This window comes from Myzus persicae, unplaced genomic scaffold (assembly GCF_001856785.1).
Source record: "Myzus persicae strain clone G006 unplaced genomic scaffold, MPER_G0061.0, whole genome shotgun sequence".
Lineage (NCBI taxonomy): Eukaryota > Metazoa > Arthropoda > Insecta > Hemiptera > Aphididae > Myzus > Myzus persicae.
This window is the reverse complement of record NW_019103912.1, coordinates 182,913-210,620: the sequence shown is the minus strand read 5'-3', so window position 1 is coordinate 210,620 and position 27,708 is coordinate 182,913. Positions and strand designations below refer to the sequence as shown.

Here is a 27,708-nt window from a genome sequence, read left to right as displayed (position 1 = left end):
TATAGAATTAAGTAAAATTAAGTAGAATTAAGCATTGTATTGTGTTGTTTATATAAAGTAAAAACGGGCTACATAATATTGGCAAGCAATTGATGAGTTTCAAATGTATATAGAGGCAAGATAGAAATATACGATAATTTTGTGCTTGATAAAATATTATACATAATAATTAATATTGTGAAATGACTTAGACTATATAATGAAAAAAAAAACAATTGAACGAGTGACTAATAATAACACATTTAAATAACATATGTTCGTTATGGCATAACACATTATTTCTAGGGTACAAAAATGTAATATATATATAATATATATATATACGTTTAAAATAAAATAAATAAAAAAAACATACTATCTATAAAGTACACGAACGTATGTCTTTCTTTTGTCGCTTCTAACTGTGGTTACCGCATTGCGTTACTTATATGAGCACTTAGTTTTGAACTGACGTGTTATGGACGTGGTCAGTGTACACTGACTGGAGGTAAAAAGTCACCACAACGCGGGAAGTTTTCGGGAACCGGCGGTAAATCGGCGTGTGTCCCGACGTGAAGCACCAAATTCATACCGATTACGATATGGAACAAGAAGTGACAATGGAACAGCCAGTAACCTGTGAACAAAAAGTTTAACGTTTGTATACTCGGTGAATTAACTGTATTAACAATACATTAATGGAACGTAAGTCACGCGTGGCAATAATAACGATAATAATATGTGCAAAAAAAAGTAGGTATCTACACTAACCGAATCAACTGTTTATAATATTTAAACGTAGCGTAAGGCACGTGTGATAATTATAATATGAAAAAAGTACTCTTATAATATTATTGAATCTATTCCAATCGACGATTCTTACCTGGGTTGTCGGCTCTGAACCGGAATACGACGTATCCGTTGTTGGGCACGGCTATCGTGTCTTTGAGCGGTGGCAAATTGAAATGCCTGTCTAAAAGTCCTCTTCTGTCCAAATCAAGAGCGTGTTTCAAGTTGATTTTCTTGACGTTCTTGTCGGGTGATCTTCCCATACCAATAACGTTGAACGAGTAACCGTGCAAATGGAACGGATGACTCAAATTCGGTTGTTGGACTATTGAAAAAAAAATAACAATACAGTTTTATCACATTTTGTATATTATTATTGAAGTATTGCAAGGTTTGTAAAATATAGATAAATTACCTTCATCGACCAACACGACTTCCACAACAGCGTGCCTTGGAATATCGACTTTGTGCGAACACATGCAATTTCTGCCACAATTTGCTGGCTTGTTATCTCCGTTACAGAATAATTCTGGAGGTATATCGTCTATCTGGGAAATCATTGGAGATGCCGGAGAGGTATAAGAAATTTCGTCCACTAAACTGATTACATGGTCTCCACCACCGGGAGCCACTGAAAAATTAAAAAAAAGGGTTCTTAATATTATTCGTGCAGACTACTGCAGACAAATAAACATTGACTGGGTAATATTCAATCATAAATATTATACAATATTCTTTCATAATTTATTAAGCACGTTGGTTGTTATTTTAATATAATAGATTTAACAGATTTAACGTGTTTTGGTATACCCAAGTATTTGTTGTATTGATGAGGTTGGAAAAGTTCGTCAGGTCTGTAGAATAAGAATTTGAATGGCAAAAATATTTTTACATCGGGTCTTTCTTGTAAAAGACCTTTGTCTACAACTTTGGCATTTTTCAGTTGGTTCACACAAATGGCGTCAGTTCTGGGGCGATCACAGACAGCATCCAACGGGTTCATTACCTATCATTAAAACGAAAATAAATTAATACAATATCGAATATATTGTGAAAAATGATTAATATTCACTTACAACACCCTGGGGTAATCCAACATCATAAGTTGGAGCCTTTGATTTTGGTTGATATGGTCCTCTTGCATACCTGAGTATGGCCAACTGTTGCACTCGTTTGTTTCCACATTCACCAAGACCTCTGACTTGAATCCAATAAGCACCGACAGGCTGTTCCGCGTTAATAATGAAGTCGTATCTCTCTCCTGCAGGTCACAATGATATATATATTATAATATATTATAATGAAACGGTCTACTTTGTATGTAGAAAAAACAACTAATCATCATAAAAATTACCCGAGAATGAAATGATTGTGTTGACGACCACCGGTTGAATAGGTTCTCCGTCTGTAGCAATAAGCACGAGCGGATGTCCTTGGATGGTAATTTGGGCTGGACAGACAGATGCTAATGCATTGATCATTCTAAACCTGTATCTCCTACCCGGTGTGATGGTAAAAGTTTCCAAAGGCGTGTTAGTACTGAATCCAGTGTTGGGGTCCTGTAATCGAATAGCAAAGTTTTTATAGTCCATTATTGTTCAAAAAATATTTCATTCATCCGCACTCACCGTGAACTGCCCTTTGCCATTGATCAACAGAGACTCGGGATCTTGACCGGTGTTTGCAGCTAATCTACCTGGGAATCGTTCCATTCCATTTTCATGGAGCCAATCGGACAACAGTACCACGTGTGTGGTCAAATCGTAATCGTACAAGTGGCTGTTGGGATCTTGCGATGGTGGTTGTCGTACAACAATACTACCGTAGATACCATCAATTTTTTGAAGTCCTGAACAACATAGTAATAATTTTTATAAGCATTGAATGGTGAAACAATAGTTTATCAACATACTATAACTATTTCACTATTTAAATGTATAAAAAAAGATTCTACGTTTATTGAATTATATTCTTGAATATACATTGGAGCGTAGCTTTGTGCCTTTGGACTTTGCCAATTTTCGAGGGACTGATTATGTAATCGGAATTGTTTTGTCATATGGATATGTATGGTTTAAATATTGAACATTGTACTATTTGAACATCTTTTATACTCGTCTAAAGTTGAACGGTTCAACCAACCAAGAATATTAATAGTTATCGAAAGTGGTATCGGTACTCGTTCAGAAAATTGAACTTTGGTACATCATAATCATAAAAAAGCTCAGAATTTCATATAAATGAGTCTTATTCTTGCATAAAAAAATTTTTACTACGTATTAAATATCATATTTTGAAAAAGGCAAAAGTTAACATTTTAAATATTTTTAATAACATAATATTATGCTATTTAATACTCATATTTGGTGCTGTTATTAAGTGCGAATTACTGGGATTATATAACTATTAGTTGTTTTGTCAAATTTCAAATAGTTCATAATGGATAGCGATTATGTTAATTATCTTACACGAGAAAGTGAAGATAATTAAATGAATGAGTATTTGATGGGCTAACTATCAAATTAATTTATGGTTTTATATTTATATTAACATATTTTATTTAGTGTTTGTGAAAGTTATTTTATTGTAGTTAAATAAAAGTAAAGTAGTAAATAAATCAAAAGTATTTTCCTTGACATGAGTCTATTTATACCTATATACTTTTTAAGAAATATAAAAAAAAACCATAAAAATATTATGTTGTGCACCTATTATTACACATTACTAAGTAATTTAGTAAACAAAATAATATGACGTATATAAATGTAGGTATCATATTTAAATTTTTACTGATTTATTAATCTGTTATTATTTTTTTCAAATGTATTAGATTCGTTGGTTGTATACGAGTAGTGGTAATTATCTGAAACATCTATGTAGGAACACCGTATAATTTTGTTGAGAAAAATTAATTACTGAATTTGAAGTGGGCGATTGAACGTTATACCCACTTATTGAATTTCATTATGCGTTTAAACTAGGGTGACCATTTTTACAAAAAAAAAAAACGGGACAAGCAATTTTTTGTTTAAATACTCTAAAAAAACATACACATTTTTAAAAATATTTTTTATATTTTATAGTTACAATTAACTTTGTATAATATTTTAACAAAAAAACACCTGTTATTTTTTATTGAGTTGATGTCGATTGCTCATCATGTTCTTTATTATCTATTGCAGTGCCGTTACTGTACTTTTGCGATGAACTAATTGCGTTTAATAGTTTTGGTTGTGTTAACAAAAAATCATAAAAATCATTACACGAATATTTTTTGAAATGATTTTTCAGAATTATAATTGATTTGATGGTAGGAACGAGAAAGCGATTTTTTTCGTCCGTCCATAACACATTAGTGATAGAAAATTCTCTTTCAATTGCAGCATTTGTTCCAGGCATTGCAAGAGAATATTCTACAATCTTCCACAAATTATTTATCAATATACTTTTACTATTTAAAATTTTATAGATAGCACACCATCTTTCTTCAACACGAACATAATTATTCTGCCATTCTTTTAAATTTTCATTTATAACATTAACTACATGATTATATTCATCAAAAAGAATATCTTCATCCACATTCCAACCGGTTTGTTTTTTATTATTTTGTAAAATAAATGTTAAACTTTTTTGAACATCATTCCATGTTGGACAATTTATCAGTTGAGTCCAACGAAATATTTTTAGTTCTTCAAATGAATTTCCCCACTTTTCAATATACAACAAAAATGTGTCATAAAACTGGATAGTTTGCTCTATAAATTGTTTTTTTGTGTATTTATTTTTTGTTTCTAGTTCTAAAAGCATCGAATTTACACTGGAAGTTAAAAAGTTTTGTGTTTTTCTATTTTTTATTTTTCCACATAATATTTCTAACTCTTCTGATACTTCACATGCAGATATGTTGTCCCCTTCTATTCTTTTTATAGTGTCACAAACGACTTTTAATTGACTTTGTATAAAATGAAACCATATTATTGCAACGGGGTCACTAAAAAATGATTTTAAAATGGTTGGGCATTTATCCTGAGTGTCAAAGTACAATTTTAAAGCTGGATACATTTCAATAATTCTAGAGACTGCTGGTTGTAAGGATAGCCATCTTGTCTTTACACTTCCAAGTACGTTTTTGTATTGTGTATTTGTAAAATCACAAAATTCTTTTAATGCTTCCACTCTCACAGTATAAATATAAAAGTATTGAAATATCTTGTTAACGATACATTCGATATCAATAGGTAAGATATCTGTACTAGTTTGCATAGCGTTATGCAGAATATGAGCTGCACAACCAATTCCAGAAATGTTAGTCCTTAAATTATTGTTCAAAATCGTAAAAACATTTTTTGTTCCCCTCCTTGCAGCACCTCCAAAATTGGTATTACAGTTGTCACCGGTAAATGCAATAATTTTGTGAGATAACTGATATTTTGTTAAAATTTCCATAATATAAGATGACAATATATCTGAAGTTTCTCCTTTCAAATTTGTGAATTCTAACACTTTTATTTGAACTCCCGTTTTAGGATCAAAATATCGAATAAGAATGGGGACTATTTTTAAATTCTTATGATTTGAAGTGTCAATCATAATTGTCGCAAAATTAACAGCCTTTAGTTCGTCTATAATTTGATCCATTGCAAAAGGAGCCAATACATTCAAAATAATTGATTCACACTTGGTACGCGCACAAGAAAACTTTTTTTCATGTAACTTTTTTATTAAAGTAGTAGTACAATCCATTGACCTAAAAGAATGGTTATGTACTATAGTGTGAAATGCAAACATTCCCTCTTCTGCTGCAATTTTTAACCCTTCACTAGTTAAGCCAGCTGGTCCTTGTTTAGTAAAATATGAAGTTACCTTGTCACTTTTTGAAGCACTAGATAAGGCCGACCTATGTTTTTTCTTTTCCATATGCTGTTTGATATCTGAGCGTCCTCCATGTTCGATTGAAAATACCGCCTTGCACACCGTACAAAACACTTTTCCAATTTCTTCACTATTTTTTAGAAAAGTAAATTCAGACTGTAAAGATACAGTGAACGTACATCTCCTCTTTGGCATTTAAAAAAAAAAAACAATGCACTAACTCACAAAATTTAAAGAAAAAAGACGATACGTAGTGGCTATAATAAACACAGTCGCTTTACTGTTCGTACGTTACTACTCGACATATTATTTTGTTGTTCGACTTTTTGATTATAATCATCGATTATAAATAATATTATATATTTTAGTTTGTAATGCATATGCTATACGACGTAGAGTGGTGACTTGGGTAGCGCGTGTCGCGTGCGTAGGTAATTCGCAGAAGCTATCGGTTATCGTAATCGCGTGCCACGGTCCGCGATAGATTCATAGAATAAATACTATACATTATTAGTTATTACCTATGGCTAATTCACTAATTGCTCGTCGGCACTCAGCATCGGCAATCGACGTCCGTTCCACGAACATTTTAGTCTGTTATTTATAACTTTGTTTTCAAGTTTTAACTGTTTTATATTTGGCTTATAAATTTATTTTATTCTTTTACAAAAAATCATAAATTATAATTTAATTATATGGAAATAACGGGATTAAAACGGGACAATCTTCTGAAATCGGGATAAAAAGCGTCCCGTTCAAAGTTTCTCGGGACAACGGGACATAATGATCAAAAAAGGGACAATCCCGTTTTAAACGGGACGTATGGTCACCCTAGTTTAAACTCATTGGAAATGAGTTCGTATTTTATTAATTTTTTTATTCATGCACCGTATAAGGCAATAAGTGACACTTCATTTAGGTTTGATATTTATTAAAATATTTTAATTTAAGTGGTTTTGTTTAGATAATAATTTAATAACTTTCACTAAATTGTACTCCACTACTTCTACTACCACTACAGTCTACAGTACTACTGCGTTACATAAGGCCACGTGTAGACATTGCTACCATTATCGTGGAACTAGAACTGGGTTAATGTGTGTGAATCACGGCCGGCCGGATAGGAATACCCAGACTATATATATTTTTTTATGTGAATTTGATCGCTCACGCATATATACCTACGTATAGTATGCATATATTGCTTATTTTAACAAAACCAATCATAAAATCCTGATCGACTGTTGTGATATATAGGTACCTATAGTGGCGAGTAGGTATGTCGAACGAGGAGTGCATATAGACGTGAATATACGTAATATGCATATTATTATAAATTATACAATATCAATGCACAATATATTATTAAAATGTCTTGAGTAAATGTTATATCGGTTTTTGACGGTCAACTCGGCGGCAAGACTTACCGGAATGGGCGTGCCAGAAATGAGTGCCACTGTTGGTGTCGAATTGGTATCTGAACGTGTTTCCTTCGTGGATTGGACATTGGGTGACGTATGGGACACCGTCGTAGTATTGAGTTCCCTTCTGGTGAAGTCCGTGCCAATGGATCACTAATTCCATACCGTGCATGTGGTTCAAGACGTCGACGACGACCTTGTCTCCTTCGCAGACCTATATACGCCCGCGGAATACAACACAGCGGTTAGAAGAGAAATATAAAATACCACGTCGAGATGAAAACAAGACATATCATACATATGTACGCAATATCGTAACACGGCGGATATTATATGAACATACCTGTATACTTGGACCGGGCAACATACGATTCACAGCCAACATTCCTCTTTCGACACCATCAGCTAATATGCACTGACAATGGCTCCACAAAGAATTGGTGGCGTTTGGTGTGCAGACTTGACAAGCTCTATATTATTATATTCAAACAAAGGAAATTTATTTTCGTCCGAAACTTGGTAAATAATGGGTGTCGGGTGATGACGATAATGAACCAAATGTTCACAATAAATCAGAACCGACGATGAGAATGTCGTAAGGTGTTTATTGGAATATATATATATATATATATTATATATAGAGAGAGAGAGAGAGAGAGAGAGAGATAGAGACGTCTATTATGTTCCATATTATAATATGTTTAATGATAAGTTACGTGTATAGGGACCAACGAACGACACCGAAGAAAACGAAATAATATAATAATGTTCATGCTTACGCTCCCAGTACGTTGTATAATTCTGCGGTGAAATGATAATAACATATTCTGGGTGGCTCTCCTTCGCGACAAGCTCTTGCGCATTCTTCGGGTGACGAAAGTTCAGAATTCTTACGTAATTCGTCGAGACCTCTCTTGTCGAAGTCTAGTGATGAATATCCTAAAGGCGGCAAATTACCGTGCGATGATTCAGAAATACCTTAAAAAATAAACCATCGAATTTATTAAAATATAATATTAGTTACAAAATAAACGTTATTTTTTAGACCACTCACTTCCAAACCCAGAGAAGGTGGCTGGGTGAGTTTGTACAAGCCCGTGAGCTGACGGAAAATAGTCTTCTGGCTGAACGTAGGCAGAATCATCTTCCTGTGCAGGTTGAACATGTCCCGGAGACCAATATGACTCAGCTGTTGCTTGATCACTCGATTCACCTCCTAAACACATAATAATAATATGACAGTGTTAATAATTGAAATATTGTACAAATGCATATAACTATTGTGCTGTCTTAATTATTATTTTGACTGCGAAACAGAATTTTATTTCTATACCGTAACAATAATAATAATACATACAAATAATATATAATTAGTATTCTTTGAATATAGATGTGTGCGACTAAGCGATTTCTAAACTTTAAAAAAAAAAATGTTTTAATACCTTGTTATTACACACTAGACCATTAACCGATTATCGTAACAATACTAAAAATACAATTTATCTATCCAATGTGTGTAAAGATAAGTGCGTTATTTGATTGCTCAAAACTCCCGATAAAAAAATAAATAAAAAACATTTATGTTTTCCATTCATAATAGTAATTTAATTGTAATCCTGATTACACGAGTTACGGATTAACTGGCGTTTGTATTTCCTAAAACGTACGTTCTAAAACTCGAACAAGAATAAAGCATATACCTACCTATATATGTGTACGAAAGATAATCGGAATGTTACGGACATATAAAAGATATAGTATGTAGGTACCTATACAGTATATACAAACAATGTTTCAATAGTTCTATTCAAAACCATTTACTGTCGTAATAAGTCAAACGTTTGCAATAATATTGTACTATTTGCGTATTCAAATATAATATTTATCTATATATGACCATATATGCACGCTTGTACGCAAATGATTTATTACAAAATTATTATCATACGAGATCAACAGATACGATTACAACCCCGAAAGAAAACTTGGTTTTCCACACGACTTCCAACGGGGTATTTTATACGATGTAAAACGCGGTTGAAAGTAATAATATAATATTATATAGGTAATAATATATCGTTGACTTCGAGACGTTTGTAAAAATGATCAAAGGTAGTCGTAACTGTTTGTTCAAATATAAAAATTAGAGCTTTTGTTAAAAAACGAAATCCGATATCCAAGTTTCTGGACGATCGTTTTATATTTTACTGATTACAAATAATTGTATACCTCTTGAAAAAAGAATGTGCATTTATTACCAGTTTCAAAATATTATAGACCAAAACACATGACGTCTTGACTACAGTAAATAATTTGCGCTTTGCGATAAACTACAATTAGAACCAATTATTTTATTTATCTAAGTAAATAAATTAGTAAGTAAATAAATAGAACAAAACAAACCGTAAACAAATAAAATGTTTTAGAAAAAGTTTCCAGTGGAGATAACGAAAATATCACATGTACATGTTTTGTTATTATACTCATATTTTATATGTAAATTATGTTATATTTTCTTGCTGTAGTTAGTTTAGTGTATAATATATAATAGGTATTTATCTCCCTTGAAAAATAGAGTTTCGTCAAATAATTACTCTGGCACTAAATAAAAATTGTTATATTTCTTTTTTGTTACATTATTGTTGTTACATGTAAATAATAATAGGCTGTAATATTTACGCATGGTCAATAATTTGTACATTGCATTTTCAAGATGTAAAAATTATGAGAGAATCAGGAATCAGGATTGAGTGAAAATTTGAAGGGAAATCTATTGAAAACACTGTAGGTATTTGATGAGGCATTTCAGTTCCTAATGCGTATGTTATATTTTATGTCAACATTTCAAAATTGTAATAATTGAAAATGTTTGTATTGTTTTTATTCAGATAATTTATATTAAAGTTGTAAAATGTGAGCTCACAAAAAAGAGATCGAAGGATTGGCTGGCGAGCTAATCTTACACGTGGTCTGAACCAACCAATACAGTGTATAATATTTTAGTATTCACTAGTACAAATAATTGTTCCGACAAAGAAGGTTGAAAGTTGAAAGATCCATTTACATTTATTAATAATTGAGTTTTCTGTTCACTTTCAAATCGAACGTGCCGCGACCGTTTTTATGTTTGTCCCTTGTTTAGCGTGTCGCAACTGCAATACTTGTATAGATTAAAATGCTTACAACGTTATGAGAGAAAATTATTATTTTTTTATACTGTACCTATATATAATATTGTAATCATACACGAATAATGAGGTGTTATGTGCCCATGTAGTAGTGCCTACCAGCTGCTACTATACCTGTATCATATTATTACGTCTGCATTGGTTTTAAAAACAACTAAGTATCCTGAATCGTATCCGCTTGTGGTTTTAAAATAATGAACATAATATCTTTATTTGGTTCGTCAATCGTCACCCGATGCATATATTGCTTTAATGATTATATTAATATATTATATTTTATTTGTCGATTGCGTAATTATAGGCGTTTCGTGTTATTATTTCACTGTGATCACAATAATACAATTATTGTGCACGGGCTGACATTCACATAACCCGGAAATCGAAATCCCGTAATCTCTCACCCCGTGTTGTAACCGTTTTGATATTTTCGCCTAGGAACAGGTACGTCATATATGCTTGACTATTACAACTATGGTGCTGTTATTCTGAGTACAATTGTTATTGTTATAGCGTTTTTGTATCGCAACTCTCGAATATGTTATGTAAAATAGAACTGCAACGGGTTCGTATATTTAAGTATACAATATATTTACTTATACGGTATGACCCGTTAAAAAATTTAAAAATCGAGTTCGAAATCCAAATATAGATTAAAATGGAAACTTGAGATAGATTTTACCAAAATGAAGTTGTCATTACGACCAGATCGTATATTATTATATCCACAGCACAGTGATTTAAAATTATTATTTTATTTTTATCGAGACCAAAGAAAGTTACCAAAAACATATAAATTGGATGATTGCTTGGAGTTCCTCGGTAGATGAATTCATGAACACAATATCTTGTACTACACTACCGAACGCAGTAAGTAGAATCTTTGGTTTATGAAACGATTTCGATCTTATTTGTTTGTTGCGCATTGCCACACAATTCATTCATACAAGAAGTAATTTCGAATATAAAAATTATAATTTTATAATTTCATAGCATACAAAATGCTCTTCGTGCGAAAGATTATATGGTTTTCATTTTGTATACATATATGATATATCGTACTTATCGTTGTAGCGAAACTTACGACGGACAATTTTAAATTGTCTTAATGTTTTGATATTATATATCTTAGATGCATAATTATACGTTGTTTGACGAATCGCAATAAAATATTTCAATATTTATTTAGGTACATTATAACATGGTAAAATTTGAATAAAACTTAATTGCTATAATATTATAAAACAGTCTAATATTTTGGGATGAAGATAAAAATATTTGGTATCATTTATTTATTGATTGTGGACTTAACATTTTTTATTCTGATGGCCATCTTTTGGTTGGCATTTAATATTTCTTTAGCTTTTAATGCTGCATTGATGGCTGCACTAGATTTTCCTTTTCTGAATGGAGATACGGGACGTCTAGGCTTCGTCATCGCTGCGTCAATTTTCTTTTGAACTATTTGGTTGTTCAGATTAATTTCCCGGTTTTGTTGTTTTGTAAAAGAACGATTGTCTTTTGCACTATTACTGTAAGTTGTATTATCCCATTGGTTTCGTTGCTTAACGCCGAATGAAGTTTGAGAAGTAGATTCAGAAGGACGGCGATTCATTTTTTATTTTGCAAAATCGTATTATATTTTAAACTTGTGGATTAGCTTTTTTAGTAACAAACGAATAACAAGAACTGAACCAGAACAAAACAAATAGATCGATAAAATTGTATAAATATGCCTCAATCAACAATTCGACGGTCTTCACTTTACATAGTTACGCAGAATATGTATCTATACAAATCAGCACTCAATGATTTTTCACAATAATATCGAATATTATACGAATTAACTGTAGGGTCGGTTAGTTAGTTCCCCGATCAACGTGCATAGCGTATCCACAGGGTGGAATTGGGACATTTTTGCCAATTTTGTGCTCAAATATTTTAACTCCCTTTTCCCCTCTGATACCAGCTCAAATTAATTATAAGATAGCAGCCTTTCGTGCTAAGCTCTATCGCACGCCAACCTTCTCCCTAATCCGGGGCTGCTAATTCAGTATGCAATGATGGGTTATCCGCATCCCGCAGAGTTCAAAAGCAATCATTTTTATTTTGAATTGTGATATTTAATTGTTAAATATATTTAGTTGAATAATATCTATAAAATAATTTAATTTTGAGATCTATGAAATAGTTAATATTTAGTGTATAAATTATTAAAATGTATAATATGAAATTATTATATAGTTGAAATTAAACCGTTAGAGACTGCTCGACGGCTGCAGGACGATAATTCATTAGGTAGGTATTTATGCTAAAAATTAAGATATTAATTATATTAGAAGAGCAAACATAAATATGGTGAAATTTTTTTTCTTTGATATGTCCAGAGCCCACATTCCTATTTAACCGAAGTTTTGTATATTCCTAGTAATAACGACTTCTCGATAAGTGTAAGGTAAATATACACCATTATTGTATTATATAAATATAGGTATAATAATAACAAAAAAAAAGACGATAGAAAAAAAATTTCCGGGCACGCGCCTATAGTGAAATTGTGTAATTAACGGTTGAGGACGACCGACGGTTTCTATAACTCTCAAAACGTCTTATTATCGTAAGATAGTAAATTGCCACAGTAATAGCAAATGGCATCACTAAAAAATAACACGGGATCCGGTTCAGACGTGTAGAAATCAAAGACGCGCGTATTTATTTATTTTTTTTATTTTAAAAGAAAATAACCATCATTTTCCATTATGTAGAAAAATCTACAACCATACGAGTATAATATTATAACGTGAACAGTATATTATATTATGCTGTAAGAACCGACCTGCATGATTTTCGAATGTATTACATTTATTATAAGTTTTTTGTTTTGATCTGTCTATACGTTTGTGGACTTATATAGCTTTTATATTCCAAATCGATTCGCGAGAATGTATTTTTTCCTCTAATAATATATACCTAATCTTCTGCGATGTGAAAGCAGAAGTGTTCCAAAAGACCAATAGTTTCGCGTATGTCAATTTGCAATTGATCGGGAAGACAGAGTTTGTCAAATTCCAAAATTATAATAATGGATTTTAAAATAGCTGGAAAAACTTAAAAGGTTTAGATTTATTTTGTATTATAGCGCTTAGTAAGTGTGTATAAATAGGTATAATATATAAATTATATGATCTAACCTATATCTGACACTCTATACAATTATAGTAATAGTAATCATAATTTATTTTTGTCAGTAGATAGGTACCTACTATATATATACTATATACACTATATACTACATGAAAATAATAGCGCTCAATGTTCCGTCGTGTTGAAAGGTGTATAATACAGTATATATAGTATTATATATTATTACAGTGTATTATATTTGATTTTGTAATATTACCTTACACACGTAGTGTAATATAGTGTGATAGAATTTTTTTTTCATTTTTATTTATAAAGTTATGAATGTATGGCTTTATTAAATTTTCAGCCACGCAGCCATAGGTACATCCAGAATATATATGAACATAATATTATAGCCACGAATCAACCATATATTAATTACTTTTACGCTGACCGTTATTCGAAAAACAGTATTATTATGCTCTTGATGATTTAGGAATTGAAATTTTTTCGTTACATTTTATACATTTTTAGTTCAAACATTGTATACCTACTACGCATAGAGAACATAGTATAGGTATCTTAAACGCTGTGTCCGTCCGTCGCGAGTTTCGTTTACAATGGTTACCAATACCATTGTTGGTTTTATAAAACAATTTCTTACACAGGTATATATACTAACGAAATATGTGAGTGTATTATGTAAGTAGGTATCACAATTTGGAATGTAAGCATATTGGCATGAAAAGTCTCAGTCCGTTGTGGATTACGTTGTGAATAGGTATATTCGAATAGCGTTTTGAATAAAAATCAGTGGAAAATAATATTTTAAATCGTGATAAATTACACGGCCGTGTAAAAGAAATAATGCAATTCGCGTACTACTATACAAAATGTATACAATGCTTAATTGATAATTTAAAATTATTGATTTATTTCTGCATAATACAATAATATGATATAGTTTAATGTCGTTTAGAGACACCCTAGGGGAGAGTGCCCACTAACATAATTGCTAATATATACACACACTAAGATTTTTACACCCCCCCCCCCCGATTTTGATATTAAAACATAATATAGTGTAATAATAAAAAGGTTGTAAATAATAGTAAGGTAATTTTCCACTACAGTGCTCCCGATATATTGTTGCCGAAACCATAATCATACATGCATCTCAAATGGTCCAACTTTCAAGAAATTGTGAATGTTTTTAGAATATTGTCGTTACAGAAATTCGCATTTAGAACGTTTACAGTAAGCTATACCTATATCGCGTTTTAAATTATTTATTACTATTAGTGATGTACCATATAGGTATGACGTGTTATAATAAACGAGTACTGATTACTATACAGCTGTAAATTAATAGCATTCACATAACACAGGTATATCGTTTTAGTCTTTATTAATTACATTTTATTTAACCGCACAAACCGGATGTAGATCGTATTAGAAACTTTCTAAGTATTTATATTAGATTTGTACAACTGTGTAGTAGGTACAGCCCTCCAATGCAATTCGAAATAACGTTAAAAAATCGCATGCAATGCGACATATATCTTACAGGACGCGTGTCTTACCCGTATTATAATTAATAATAATTATAATACGTATAATAATTTTACATGCTGCAACTGAAAGCACTTAAGGGAACATATTATTATACTGTCGATATAATAGTTGTCAAAAAAATGTGCAGTTGAAATTTATGTAACGAAAAAACATAATTTGTTCATGACGGTATATTATAATAACCTATAGATTTATCATTTTATCATATAATGTTATATGTTGAACATAAATATAACCGTATATATTACACTTATTTGCACTAAATCTGTTATTATATTTTAAGATCATATCAATAACTAATATAATATGTGATTAACTACTTTTTGTTCTAAACATAATTTTTAGTCACAGATTTCTATGGTAGTATAATATCTGTTTCAGAACAAACTCGAATTTAAACTGCTAGATTTTAACGCGTACGAATTAACAATACGATTTAAATCCATACCTATATTAAAATATTGAATTGCCTAGGAAAAAGATGCAAGTTAAATATTACTATAATGTCGGCGATAGAGCTGTACAGAATAATATTATTTATGTGGGATAGGGACATTCTAATCCCCGAGTTGATGATGTTTTAAAGTACTTACCTAGATACCTATAAAGTAATATAATACAAGTTTCACACGTTCTGTATATTTCCATTAAATCGTGACTTGGCTACTATTCCGAAAATATATATAAAAAAAAAAATAAAAAAATAAAAATCACATCTATTCAATACCCGTCTGAACGGTTTATTCGACATTCCCCTCTCCCCCGCCGATAACACCCGTCCGATGATCCCCACTCCTAGGGAACATAAACAATCGATCAGTGACATCGGACGTCCATCGATCAATGTGTTCTTTGACCACACGCCAAATTTCACACTTCCATTGGCACCCACGACCAGCGGCAGGGGCATACGTAATTAGTTTCACTTGCACCGAACCGCGGCGCCTAGGCAACGTGAATTTCTCCCGGTTAATCATAGCTGTAGAAAATAATACCATGTTGCAACCGAGAACGGAAGCTGATATAGCTTTAAACTGTAGTTAAAAAAAAAAAAAACAAAGCAAAAAAAATTATATTTTGTAACGAGTCTCCTGCGCAGACGTTATTGGATTTTATTCATTACACTTTGGTTGGTTCTATACCTTTTCTTCTATATATACCCACCCACAGTACGTACCTACTTATAATCCGCAGTAATAGGTACCTGCGATGTTGCTTTCGCATAATATTATTATTTTATCTCTCCGTCTGATGATCGACGCCCGTCGTACGCGTAGGCATTGTTTTATATTTTATTATTCAAACATTTTTACGGAATAATATTATTATATTAATATGTCGTTTCGAGAAATTCTTGAGTGAAAGTTTTTGCTTAAAATATAATATTTTAATATATTCCTACGTACCTACTCGTATATTATGTATATTTTAGACTTACCAAATGTTTTTTGATTAAGCGTGTTTATTATATCGTACTATATATAGGTTTTATTAATGTTTTATGGCACTGCATTATTACTATATTGTCACCATACAATACTACCTATATAGGTACAACTGTAATAATAAGGCCAACCTTTATGATACGTTTATATTATCATATTTTTCTAAGAATTTATCGTATTTCATCGTTGATTAATTTCAGTTTTTGTTCCAGCGTTTAATATCAGATTTCACGTACCCGTCTACTTATAATAATATGTACGTTTCAAAATCATAAAATGATTTTAAATTTCAAAAACTGTTTACTTATAGTATAATATTAGGATACCTAGTATCATATAGTTCATAATCCCATTCCTGAAGCTATTATTAATATTTCATGTCATTATTTTAATATCTATCAATTATAAATTGCCCTCTTTAAATATGAACCGTTTACCGGTGAAAATTAATAATATGTTTGAACGGCATTAGGAGTTTTATGACGTTCATTCGTTTCAAATCATTAAGAAAACATATTACGGTGTAATATTTAATGATAGTGCCATAATAGGCAATTACACGGGAAATATCACATATTGTGCAGACTGAAGAAGGATTTATCGGTGATTACAATCACTTCAGAGACACAGGTATCAAATTATATGTACACACATCAATTTAACAGTTGTGTGAACAATTTAACGAATTTTTTTTTTAACAATTTGCGATTTAATTTCAATGTTTGTCCTATAATTAGGTCCTATTTAGATTTGGTGCAATATACTCTCAAATTAAATACTGGAAAACTTATATTGGTGTCATACGAATTTATTTCATTCGTAATGAATAATGCTTTTACAAATTACATTGTTTCCATACATAATTTTGTATTGTTGGTAACAGCTGCAGTATACCACTACCCTACATTAGACTTTATACTTTATTAATAGTGCACGTTATGATAATATTAAGTAAATATTAAGTATTATAAATAAGATTTGGCAACAAACAATATGTGTAACGGTGAAAAAAAGAGAGATTTTAAATGATATTGAAAAAAATAAAAATAAAACGTTCAATAATAAACGAAAAAACTTTGTAGGGCACCTTTTACGACTGACCGCCATAGTAGAATTTTAATTCAGGTTTTGAACATTTTTCAGGTTTCATTGTGCTTTCCCTTTATTGACGTCATTTTTAAGACTCAAAACTTGCTCGAACTCTCACTCAATATCACCGAGTAAAGTTTATTGTTATTTAAAAAAAATTTTTCTTGTGTACTGTTATATGTACACTAAAACATTTTTACCTGTCTTTTAAATGTCTGTAGGTACTTTAATAACGATTCTAATTTTTTTATTCGTATATTATAGATAAGGGTTCAGAGGGTATTGTCACACATTTCGTAGGATTTTGTTGAAATGTTCGGTTATATTTTGATAAAACTACTCAGGCTACGGATTATTATTACATGTAATAAAATTATATGGATGTTAACTATAACGTAATTACTGTTAAAAAACGTGATGATGTATACCCGGATTAATACCTACTTTGAATTTATTTTAGTAGAATTTTAGAAATTATAGAGTTGATTATACATGTTTTTTTAGTCATCGAAATGTTTTAATTGGTTGTTTTGACGGGGCTTTTCAGTTTCATATGCTATTTATTTGCAACGATGTTTTCAAGACGGTTGTATCCAGTATCAGCCTTTTATTCGTCATGTTATATTATAATTGTGCAAAAGGAAGAAATATAATATATTGTATGTAAATAATTTTTATTAATCAATCATATCTAACCTATGTTGTACATTTATTTTCAATTAAAAATGTTCAATTTAAACATTTTAAAGTTATATGTTATGATCAGTAATATTAAATCATTACGTACCACGACGGTTATAAATTAATATTACTTATTATAGGACCTAAAGAATAATCTTAACAAAATTAGATATTCTTAATGTATTCTAACGTTAGGTATTTATTTGAATAATACCTTTTTTGCTTATGCTTATCAATAGTTGTAAATTCAATAAAATTTAAAATAACTCTCTATATATATTGGTTTGTTTGATACTTACATCATGAATAATATATTTTAATTAATTTCAGAATAGTTATTTGAACCGACATGTTGACATAAATCATTAATAATAGCGAATCATATAATAGTAAAAAATATTGGTAGGTATATCGTATACTTATAGTACATAATGCAGAAGCTGTATCGAAGATTATCCAATGTGACGTTATTATTGTTATTACGTTAGTAGCAGGTTGGTATATAAAATGTATAAAATAAAACCACAATGGCACAAAATGTAATGGCCTATGGTTTCAGAACTACACTTTCTTCGATGGTTTTCGAGTTCATTTGAAATCTTAGCTGAAACTAAATTATCCTACGTACGCATCTGGTAGTAGCATTTCACCAGTATTAAAAATAACTGTATATATTTTTTTTATGTACAAAAATAATTAAACTGAATACATCTATCGCATACTTAAATATATGTACGTTAAACTCACATGCACACGCCGCACACGAGCACACAAACACGCACAAGCACACACGTTTACGTCTCAAGCGCATTGAAATACATATAATAGGATGATATACTAAATGTAAATAATTCGTATCATTTGATGACTTTGTAAGGTTTAAATGTTGAACGTACCTATACTTGTATTTTTATAATAATATGCTTAATTTCACTTGTTCGTTGTGCATTATGCACTTAAGTAATATATAGGAACACGTACGTGTCATCGATATTTTTTGTTTGTTAATAAACGAAGACCTTGTCTTCGAAGTTTCATCTTATCGACCCATGTTTATATTATATACCTATGTAAAAATTTACTTTCATTGTTATTAATAAAAAAAATATATCTTTAGTATAGCTACCTACTACTAGTAAGCGGGCCAGCTATTGTCGGAATTTTTGGTCGCTTTTTTAATAATGAGATATCATTTTTAGATTTATGGATGTATTTTGGTAATTTTATTTTTTATTTAAAATTATATTTATTTATCTAAATGTAATATTTATCACATTTAATTGCAGGCCATTAAATTATGACAGTATAACATAATGAGCTGTATGTGATTCAAACTCCAATATGTTGTTAAAACATTACTAGCTTACTCCTAAATTTCATTGAATTAATGAAATGGACTTAAAAAAATTCATTTTTATCCTTCTATTCATGTCAATATATAAAATATATTAAAAACTGAAGTGGATACATAATAAATCATAATAATTATAAGTTATAAAAGTTATAACGGTTAATGCCGTTCATGCCAAATACAAGTGATCCTACCCGATGGCGCATGGCAACAGAACTGGTTTTGTAGTTTGCCATTTGTATACAACGGTATAATATCAATATTAATGTTTCTCGAAGAAAATAATTATTGAGTGATGAGACTTAGAAAACGTGTACACATTAAAAAACTAAACTACACATAATTTAATATTGTCGTCTGTGCACGAATGGTTTTTTTTGCTTAGAAATATTAATATATTTAATATTATAGGTACTGTACTTAAATTACCGAGGGGCTTGACAAATTTTAAAATATTTTATATTGTCTGATTGCTTAACATCATGAAGTACTAGAATATAGACATAGGTACATACATATACACATATATACATACATATGTACATGTATACAATATATCATATACATTCATATAAATATATACATATTATATGTATACAATAATACATACATATAAGTACATGTACATACATACTTAGGTTCTGAAATATGAGATTTTTGTCGGTAGTAAAAAAAACAACATTTCGTGTGTAACGCATGTATGTAGATGAAATCTGCAAAAGTGTACAACAATAACATTAATATAAGTAATACCGAACACGCGTTTGCCTTTTAGCACCTATATATTTCATAATACGCGTAAAATTTGCCGTGGAATGTTCAAGGCAAACATAGTGTGCTGGTTGTTGTCACACATACAATATTATTATTCATAATAAATATTCTATCAAAACAAACACACGAGAACATTGACACTGTCAGCAACTGTCCTGCACAGATCCATGGCGAATCGTTTGAACGCACGTCAGAGACAACCGATTAAACAGAAAACAAAAGTGCGTTAAATCGTTTATCGATATATCGTATATAGTGTCTCGTTCGGTCACAATCGATTCGTTACCAATATGCACTGGAATTAACGCAGTCGGGAAAAGATTCACGCACGTGGTTATACAACGTATAATAATAGACGTGTACACTAGCTGTACGCACATATTATAATTTAGTGTGTTGTGTGTAAGCACACACAGTAGACAGGTAGGTACACATGTAAACATACGTGCGAGAGCGTATATAACATTTAAATCATATTTATCATGATCAATAATCGCCAGTTCATTAGCGTATAATAATACATATTATACACCAGTGTAAAAAAATAAAGCATATTATAAGGTCAGATTATAGCGATTACGAGTCGACCGTTTAAGTCTCCACGACGCGGTGGCGGGTAAACATCACATTGCAGCAGACCGTCATTAATATGATTATTATAATATACCTAGGTGCCTACAACTGCGTAAATTGCGATGATGGATAGGTGGTAATCTGTCAACTCGCGGGATACGATTAAAAATTATTTGTAAATAGATAATTATTGTGGAAAAATAAAAATAAAACTAACAGTACATGGCGGTACACGTGTTGACGACAGAACGAAATAGATTGATACTCAAACCTTAACCCTACGATGGAGTAACGTTTCACAATATTTCACACCATTTCGTTGTTCCGCAGTTAATCGTGTGAAAATGACAATTGATTTTCTTTCTCTACGCTATTATTATAGTGTAACCTCGTTTCAATAAGTAACCCATTTTATAATTTTGTTATTATCATCAGTGCTCACATTTATAGCCATAATATTCATTCTAAATATGATGATACCAACGAAATAGTATATAGGTAGGTAGGTTCACAACTCTTTTTTCCTCCTCCCTTTTTGTCTGTGAAGGAGCGTTTAATAAAATTCGTATTTGTTTGTATTATAATATTAAATAATTAATAACATTACGTTATATGACCTACACCAACAATGCGATATCCTTGCGCTAAATATTTATCGTTCATGGTAAAATATATCAGCTTCGAGACCTTTGACCCGCAGACTGCGATGGTGAGCGTTATACCCGTGAATATTATTCAGGTTTTAAACGAAGAGTAGATTCACCTTCAGAAAGGAATTCACTAAAAAAATTACTGCACATTGTAGGCTATATAATAATATAGGTAGGTAGCACCTTTTGAATCGATATGAGTTCCATTGCAGTCATAAATGACTTATATTATTGGGTTTGATTTTTCACGATGACGGAAATTCAATCATAGCATCACAGTTGGTGATCGTCGTTTGTGTGGTGACTTGTGGATATATATAAATATAATATACATTGATATATCATAAATATATTATACACATAATAATATTATTATACCAAGGTATATGTTGTATACATTTTTCAACAGAGTTGATGGAAAAAAAAATGAAAGTATCTATTTGATATTTCTATACATTTGTGTTTCGAATGTTTTCAGAGGAGTAGTCTATCTTTTTCGCATAAAACCGTCTGCGAGACTGTGGCCAGACTCAGAAATAATAGAATCGGAAAGGAAAAGAAAAGTGGCCAGGTCTTCAACGCATGGTAAGACAATTACGCGAGTACCAAGTCAAAAATAATAATTACAATCGGTGTATCGTTATTATGCCGTAGGCATGGAATAAAACTAATCAAAACTCAAGTATCTGATTCTGTTTACCAATAATGTTCCATTTAATGCGAGCAATCAAACAAATAGCAACATGTTTATTTAATTCCAATGACTCGGACACGGTTATTTTCCCCACTAATTACATGATAATAATTGTGTTAAATATATTATATCAGGCAAGGGTATTGTCGAGTAGAATTAATTAATTATTCATCCACCTTGGACACATTATTACAGAAATATTGTATCATTATTGTTATTATTATTAATCACCAGCACGTCATTTACGTAACATTAAATTAATACCCAACAAATTAAATACCTATTTATGATATAGTTACATATTTTCACAAATAATAATACTTGTGTAAGTAATTTATTATGCGTGCAACATGTGTATCATATTATTATTAAGTGCAGCAGGAACTGTGCATTCAGCGGTAAGTACCTGTATTTTAATGTCGTTTCCTTGTAATGCTCGAATCGTTTTAAAATTCAATGGTTTATTATGTATTTTCACATATTATAGTATTACGATTTATGATGTATCTGAACGGATAGAAACATTGAAACATTATGATGTCAGTCTAAAGTTGTCAAAATCCTCCAGATATACATCCTATATATTATATAATCCTATGATAGCGATCCTCGATTGTTAAATATCAGAACGTTATAACTACCTCATAAGTTTGAAATTCGTAAACATTAAACTTGTAATATTTGATGACAAGCATGACAAGGATGGCTGATAATCATAGTTCGTATAATAACTAGTATAATATAATAATAATGTAAATTTGCATAATAATGATTGTATCAGGACAACTTTTATGTTGAAAAATGGTATATAGAAGACTAAACTAGAGGATTTGCTGATCCAGGAAAAAATTTAATGAACAATTTGATAATATATCTCTTGTTGTCCCGAAACATGACACTTTTAACGGAGCATGTTGCGGAATGAGGAATATGATTTTGTGGGTAATTGAAACATATTGATGATTTTAATAAATTGATAGATCTTTTGCAGTTGCAATTTAAAATTTTTATTTCCACCTTAATTTGTAAAATAAAAGACTTGAATTAATTATTATCACGAGACATGATAAATGATAATGATACGAGCTGAATTAAAGTGATGTTGTTTACTCTAAACATTTCCAACTCGCAGCAAGATTAACGCATGTATAGTTTTTAATAAATTAAATAGTTTTTTTTTCGTTTCCATTTATATTTTATTTATTTAATTTTGTTTAATATTGAAACCGGCCAAGATATTTGAATAAGCACCAATATTATAAAATAGCATTAATAAATAAACGTCAGATCGAATGTAAATTGTATTCATTTAAATTTGTTTGGGAAATGTTTTTGAAAATATTTTATTGTTGGAAGTTCCTTAATTGATAGCCCGAAACCGTTAAAATATAATATTATGCGTGTGTCTTATATCCAACGCGAATCCAAACATCTGTGATTACTATTTATGCGTATTATTTTTCCATCGTTATTTCCAGTTTGACCACCTCAAAAACCAACATGTCCACGGATTTATAATATCTGCAGTTTAATATCATTATATTTCCAATACTCGATATTTTGGATATAATAATTCTTATAATACAGTTTTTATTTATACCTATAAATAAAAACTGTATTATAAGAATATAAGGGTATATACTATTCATTTTGATTACATATTTAGGTACAAAATATGATTTCGGTTTTAGATTCAAAACCTGTGAGCCGTAATGTACGTCTATTGTTTTATGAGGATAGATAACTGTATAATATATTTTATGCGACACATTTATAATCTCCACCGTTGTTCAGATTCACTTTCTATTTAATAAAAACATCGTTATAAGACGTATTATATTAGTTCAGAAAGCAGGTTTGATCTACTACACCGATCGGACAGACGAACGTTCGGCGGACAAAATAATAATTCAATTACGTAAAATAATGTTACTGGGACGCTGCCGCGGAAAACGACAAACTTCCGTCTCTATTTTCACCGGACACAATAACCGACGACGACGGCTCGTATCGTTTCGGCGCCAATACGACGATGATCATAATATCACAGCTATACATATATCTAAGCAATTACCTGGTATACCTAGTGGTTAACGCTCATCAACAATTGTTTTGTTTCTTAACGAGGAACACTGTATGGATTTTTGAAGAGCGTTAATTCTAGTCGCAATATGTAAATATCGATATGTTTATAGGCGGGTACGTCACACTACGGCCGGGTCTAGGTCAGACCATGTCGATAATTGTTTTTTTTTTTTCTAATTGTTACATTATTCCCCATCAGACCACCAAGGATCACTGGCGGTACCCTCGTGTGCGCGCGAAAACGATTGCAATATCAACTCTGACCGTGACACGGAAAAGCATGCAGTAAGGAACCCGACGCTGCTTACCTGGTGGCTGGTTGCGTCAGTCACGATTCGCGTGTATACCTATCTGTACAGTGCTCGGTGTCGAGATAGGTCCTCTGCGAGTGCACGAGACCTACAGACCGGCCGGTGTGTATAACGCGCACGGGGTATAAAAACAAATCAAAATGGAAAGAAAATATTGGTATGTGTGGTGAGGAAAATGTACGCACACACGTTTATAGCGTATATTATTGCGATCTTGTACACGGCACTGCACTGTACTCGTTCGTGACTTGCGTAGTCCCGATTTGCTATTATTATATTGTTCCCGTGCGACGGCCAATATGCGGCCAGCTAACGCGTTGCGCACGAGACACAATATTATTATGCCGTCAATGAATCATTATTCGGACAGTATGATTACTGTAATAATAATAGTAATAATAATAATAATAATAATAATAATAATAATCCACCTGCAGCAGTCGTTTGAATTCGAAAAATAAACGGTCGACGAGAATATTACAATACGCATAAAATCAGCAAACTGCTGATAAATTTCTCCCGCGGAAACGGCATAATATACTTAGTCGTATACCAACGGCATATACTTTTCAGTGATAACAAATTGGATATTTTTGATAAAAAAAACAACGTACGTCGTTCTTCAGTGGACATTCTGCAGATCAAAGACATCGTTCTACAAACTGCGATTGTATTATTATTATTATTATTTTAATATAGTATAATATACATTGACGGACGTCATTTTTATCGGAAACAAAATATAGGAGGTTATTATCAATGGATAAATCGGCGCGTGGTCTTGAGTTTTCACTTTGTGTTTCTATTTAAATTCTATACGCAACGAAATCGTTCATCTCGTTAAATGCGTATTACAGGCGAAATAATAGACACAGGTAGGTATGCCTAATATAATATATTATGCTATAATGATGTTCTTGACAATCGGAAACTATTAAGACGTTGAATGGATATTAAAGAAAATTATTTATATATTAAATTGATTGGAAATTAAATAACTCTTCCGTTAGTTATATTATGATGTTATTATGTTAATACCTAAACTATTGTGAATATCACTTATACGGCTATCGCGAAAGATATAATAATTCCATCGTAAATCGAATTTCGTTGACCGTTTTCCGTCTATAAATTTGCTGCAGAATCATAAAATAATATCATCATTATCGTCTTACTCAAAGGTCTATATTTTATTCTTTACTTGATTATAAACTTGAAATACATTTGTAGGATTACTTATTTTCTAAAACTAACACGAGTGCATTAAAAACATTATAATTTATTGTATTGTAATAAAATATATAAAGCAACAATGTAATCGAAAACAATTTATTTAAATCAAGTAAAAATCGGAGATTTGAACGAACGTGAATATATTTTGTATTGACAATATTACTATGTCTACCACTACTATAACTACAGTACAAGCACTTTATGAGTTTATGACCTTTGCTTTGGTAATGTGCGTTATATATGTGTAATATATTGTAATATTAATTAAATAATAATAGAATAATGATAGAGTAATAATATAATAATAATAACTACACACATCAAGAATGAATAAATTGCGGTAAACTATCTCTATTATATTTACCGACTATGTTATTACCTGTTCGTTTCTTGACCCTAGTCCCAGCGAACATGGTGGAATTCTCCATATTGGTGTGTGTAAGGACTATGGTCGATTCTGCTGGAGCCGGCGCCAAATACAATGCCATGGCCAACACGGCCAAACACCACACATGGTTATGATGGTTCATTTTCGCGGTCGCGTAACTACTGCAGCCGAATAAAAATGAAAACTATAATATAAGAGCGAAATGAAACAAAAACGACGTCGAGAAAACCGACGGCGGCGGCGGTCGTCTACCGATGTGATGAGCTCACATGAAATGACACTGCGCGTAGTTTTTAATCGTTATTTTATACTTGGTTTCTTTTCTTTTTTTTTTATCGTTACTAGAACGCCGCAGCGTCGAGAAGAAAAATTAAATATATATATTTTTTATATATATTTTGTTTTACTTTCAACGAACAGAGACGGACGACTAATATATATATATATTACAACGTCGGCGTCGACGGCAGCGGTGGCCGGAAACCGTTCGACTCGGGAAGAAGTAGACAGCGGGTCCTCGTGTCGGACCAACACTCGCGAATGGACTGAATTTCTTGTTGGCTGCGAATAATTTACTAGGCAGGTACTACTCTCTTTTAACGACCTCACCACCGCCACCGCCGCTAGCACGCTGCAGCGCCGCGGTCTTCGCCTTTCCATTTCTTCGTCATCGCCCAGCTCCGTCGGCCTTCCGTTTATTATTATTAAACCTAATGTATAACAATTATTCAGTTTTTTTCTCGAACATTTTTTTTCGGTTTGATATTATGATATAAGATTTTATAAGTAGGTACCTACTTCCCGTAAACGCGTATAACGTGTCATTCGTATGCGTTTGGAAAATGTCGAGTATTCGCGTACAACCTGTACAATACACACGTGTTTTACTAAAATAAGACTCTCCTAAAAGTGAAAACCGTCATAGATCAGCCGAGTCATCTTCATATCTAGAATTACAATTTGTATGGTTTTTTGTACATCAAATACCTATATAATATTTTGTGATTTTAAAATTTCAAATAACAGTATTTAACACTAAACAGCCCTAAGACAAGGATTTAAATGTTTAAAAGTATATTTTACAGTATTCTTTTATGTCTTTTTAATTGTATTTAAATATTTTGTTCAGCTATGCATTTAAATACCCTCCTAGATAACAGTATACGAGTAATGCATTTTAAATCCAAGTATATACTAGCCATTACGACATGGAATCAAACAAAGCAATTTGGTTTGTCCGTTATATTCTAGTTAACAGATGATAGAAATTTTTTTTTAAATAGAATATTTTGTATTCAGTTGTGATTTTTTTTCAAAAACTGCATAACATTTGAATAATGAACATAAGTAAAAATAATTAATTCATCAACCCCTCCCCCCCCCTATTCATTTGTCCTATCTTAGATTCAAAATTAGATACTATATTTCTTAATATTAAAAAAATCAACATTTTTTCAAAAACTGGATTTTGTAGAAGGTGCTTCAAT

The 27,708-nt window shown here is 31.3% G+C and overlaps 1 protein-coding gene across 1 annotated transcript; it reads right to left on the bottom strand.

Moving 5' to 3' along the window:
* Window positions 1–26,777, bottom strand: LOC111036233 (laccase-5-like). The gene is made up of 12 exons (XM_022318196.1): window positions 26,213–26,777; window positions 8,119–8,280; window positions 7,844–8,042; window positions 7,408–7,534; window positions 7,071–7,278; window positions 2,397–2,617; window positions 2,123–2,327; window positions 1,845–2,029; window positions 1,579–1,774; window positions 1,184–1,399; window positions 863–1,093; window positions 1–616 (listed from the first exon to the last, which is right to left on the bottom strand). The coding sequence occupies exons 1-12, from the start codon at window positions 26,361–26,363 to the stop codon at window positions 468–470; spliced, it is 2,250 nt and encodes a 749-aa protein (XP_022173888.1). The 5' UTR covers window positions 26,364–26,777; the 3' UTR covers window positions 1–467.
* Between the last annotated feature and the right edge of the window lie 931 nt (window positions 26,778–27,708).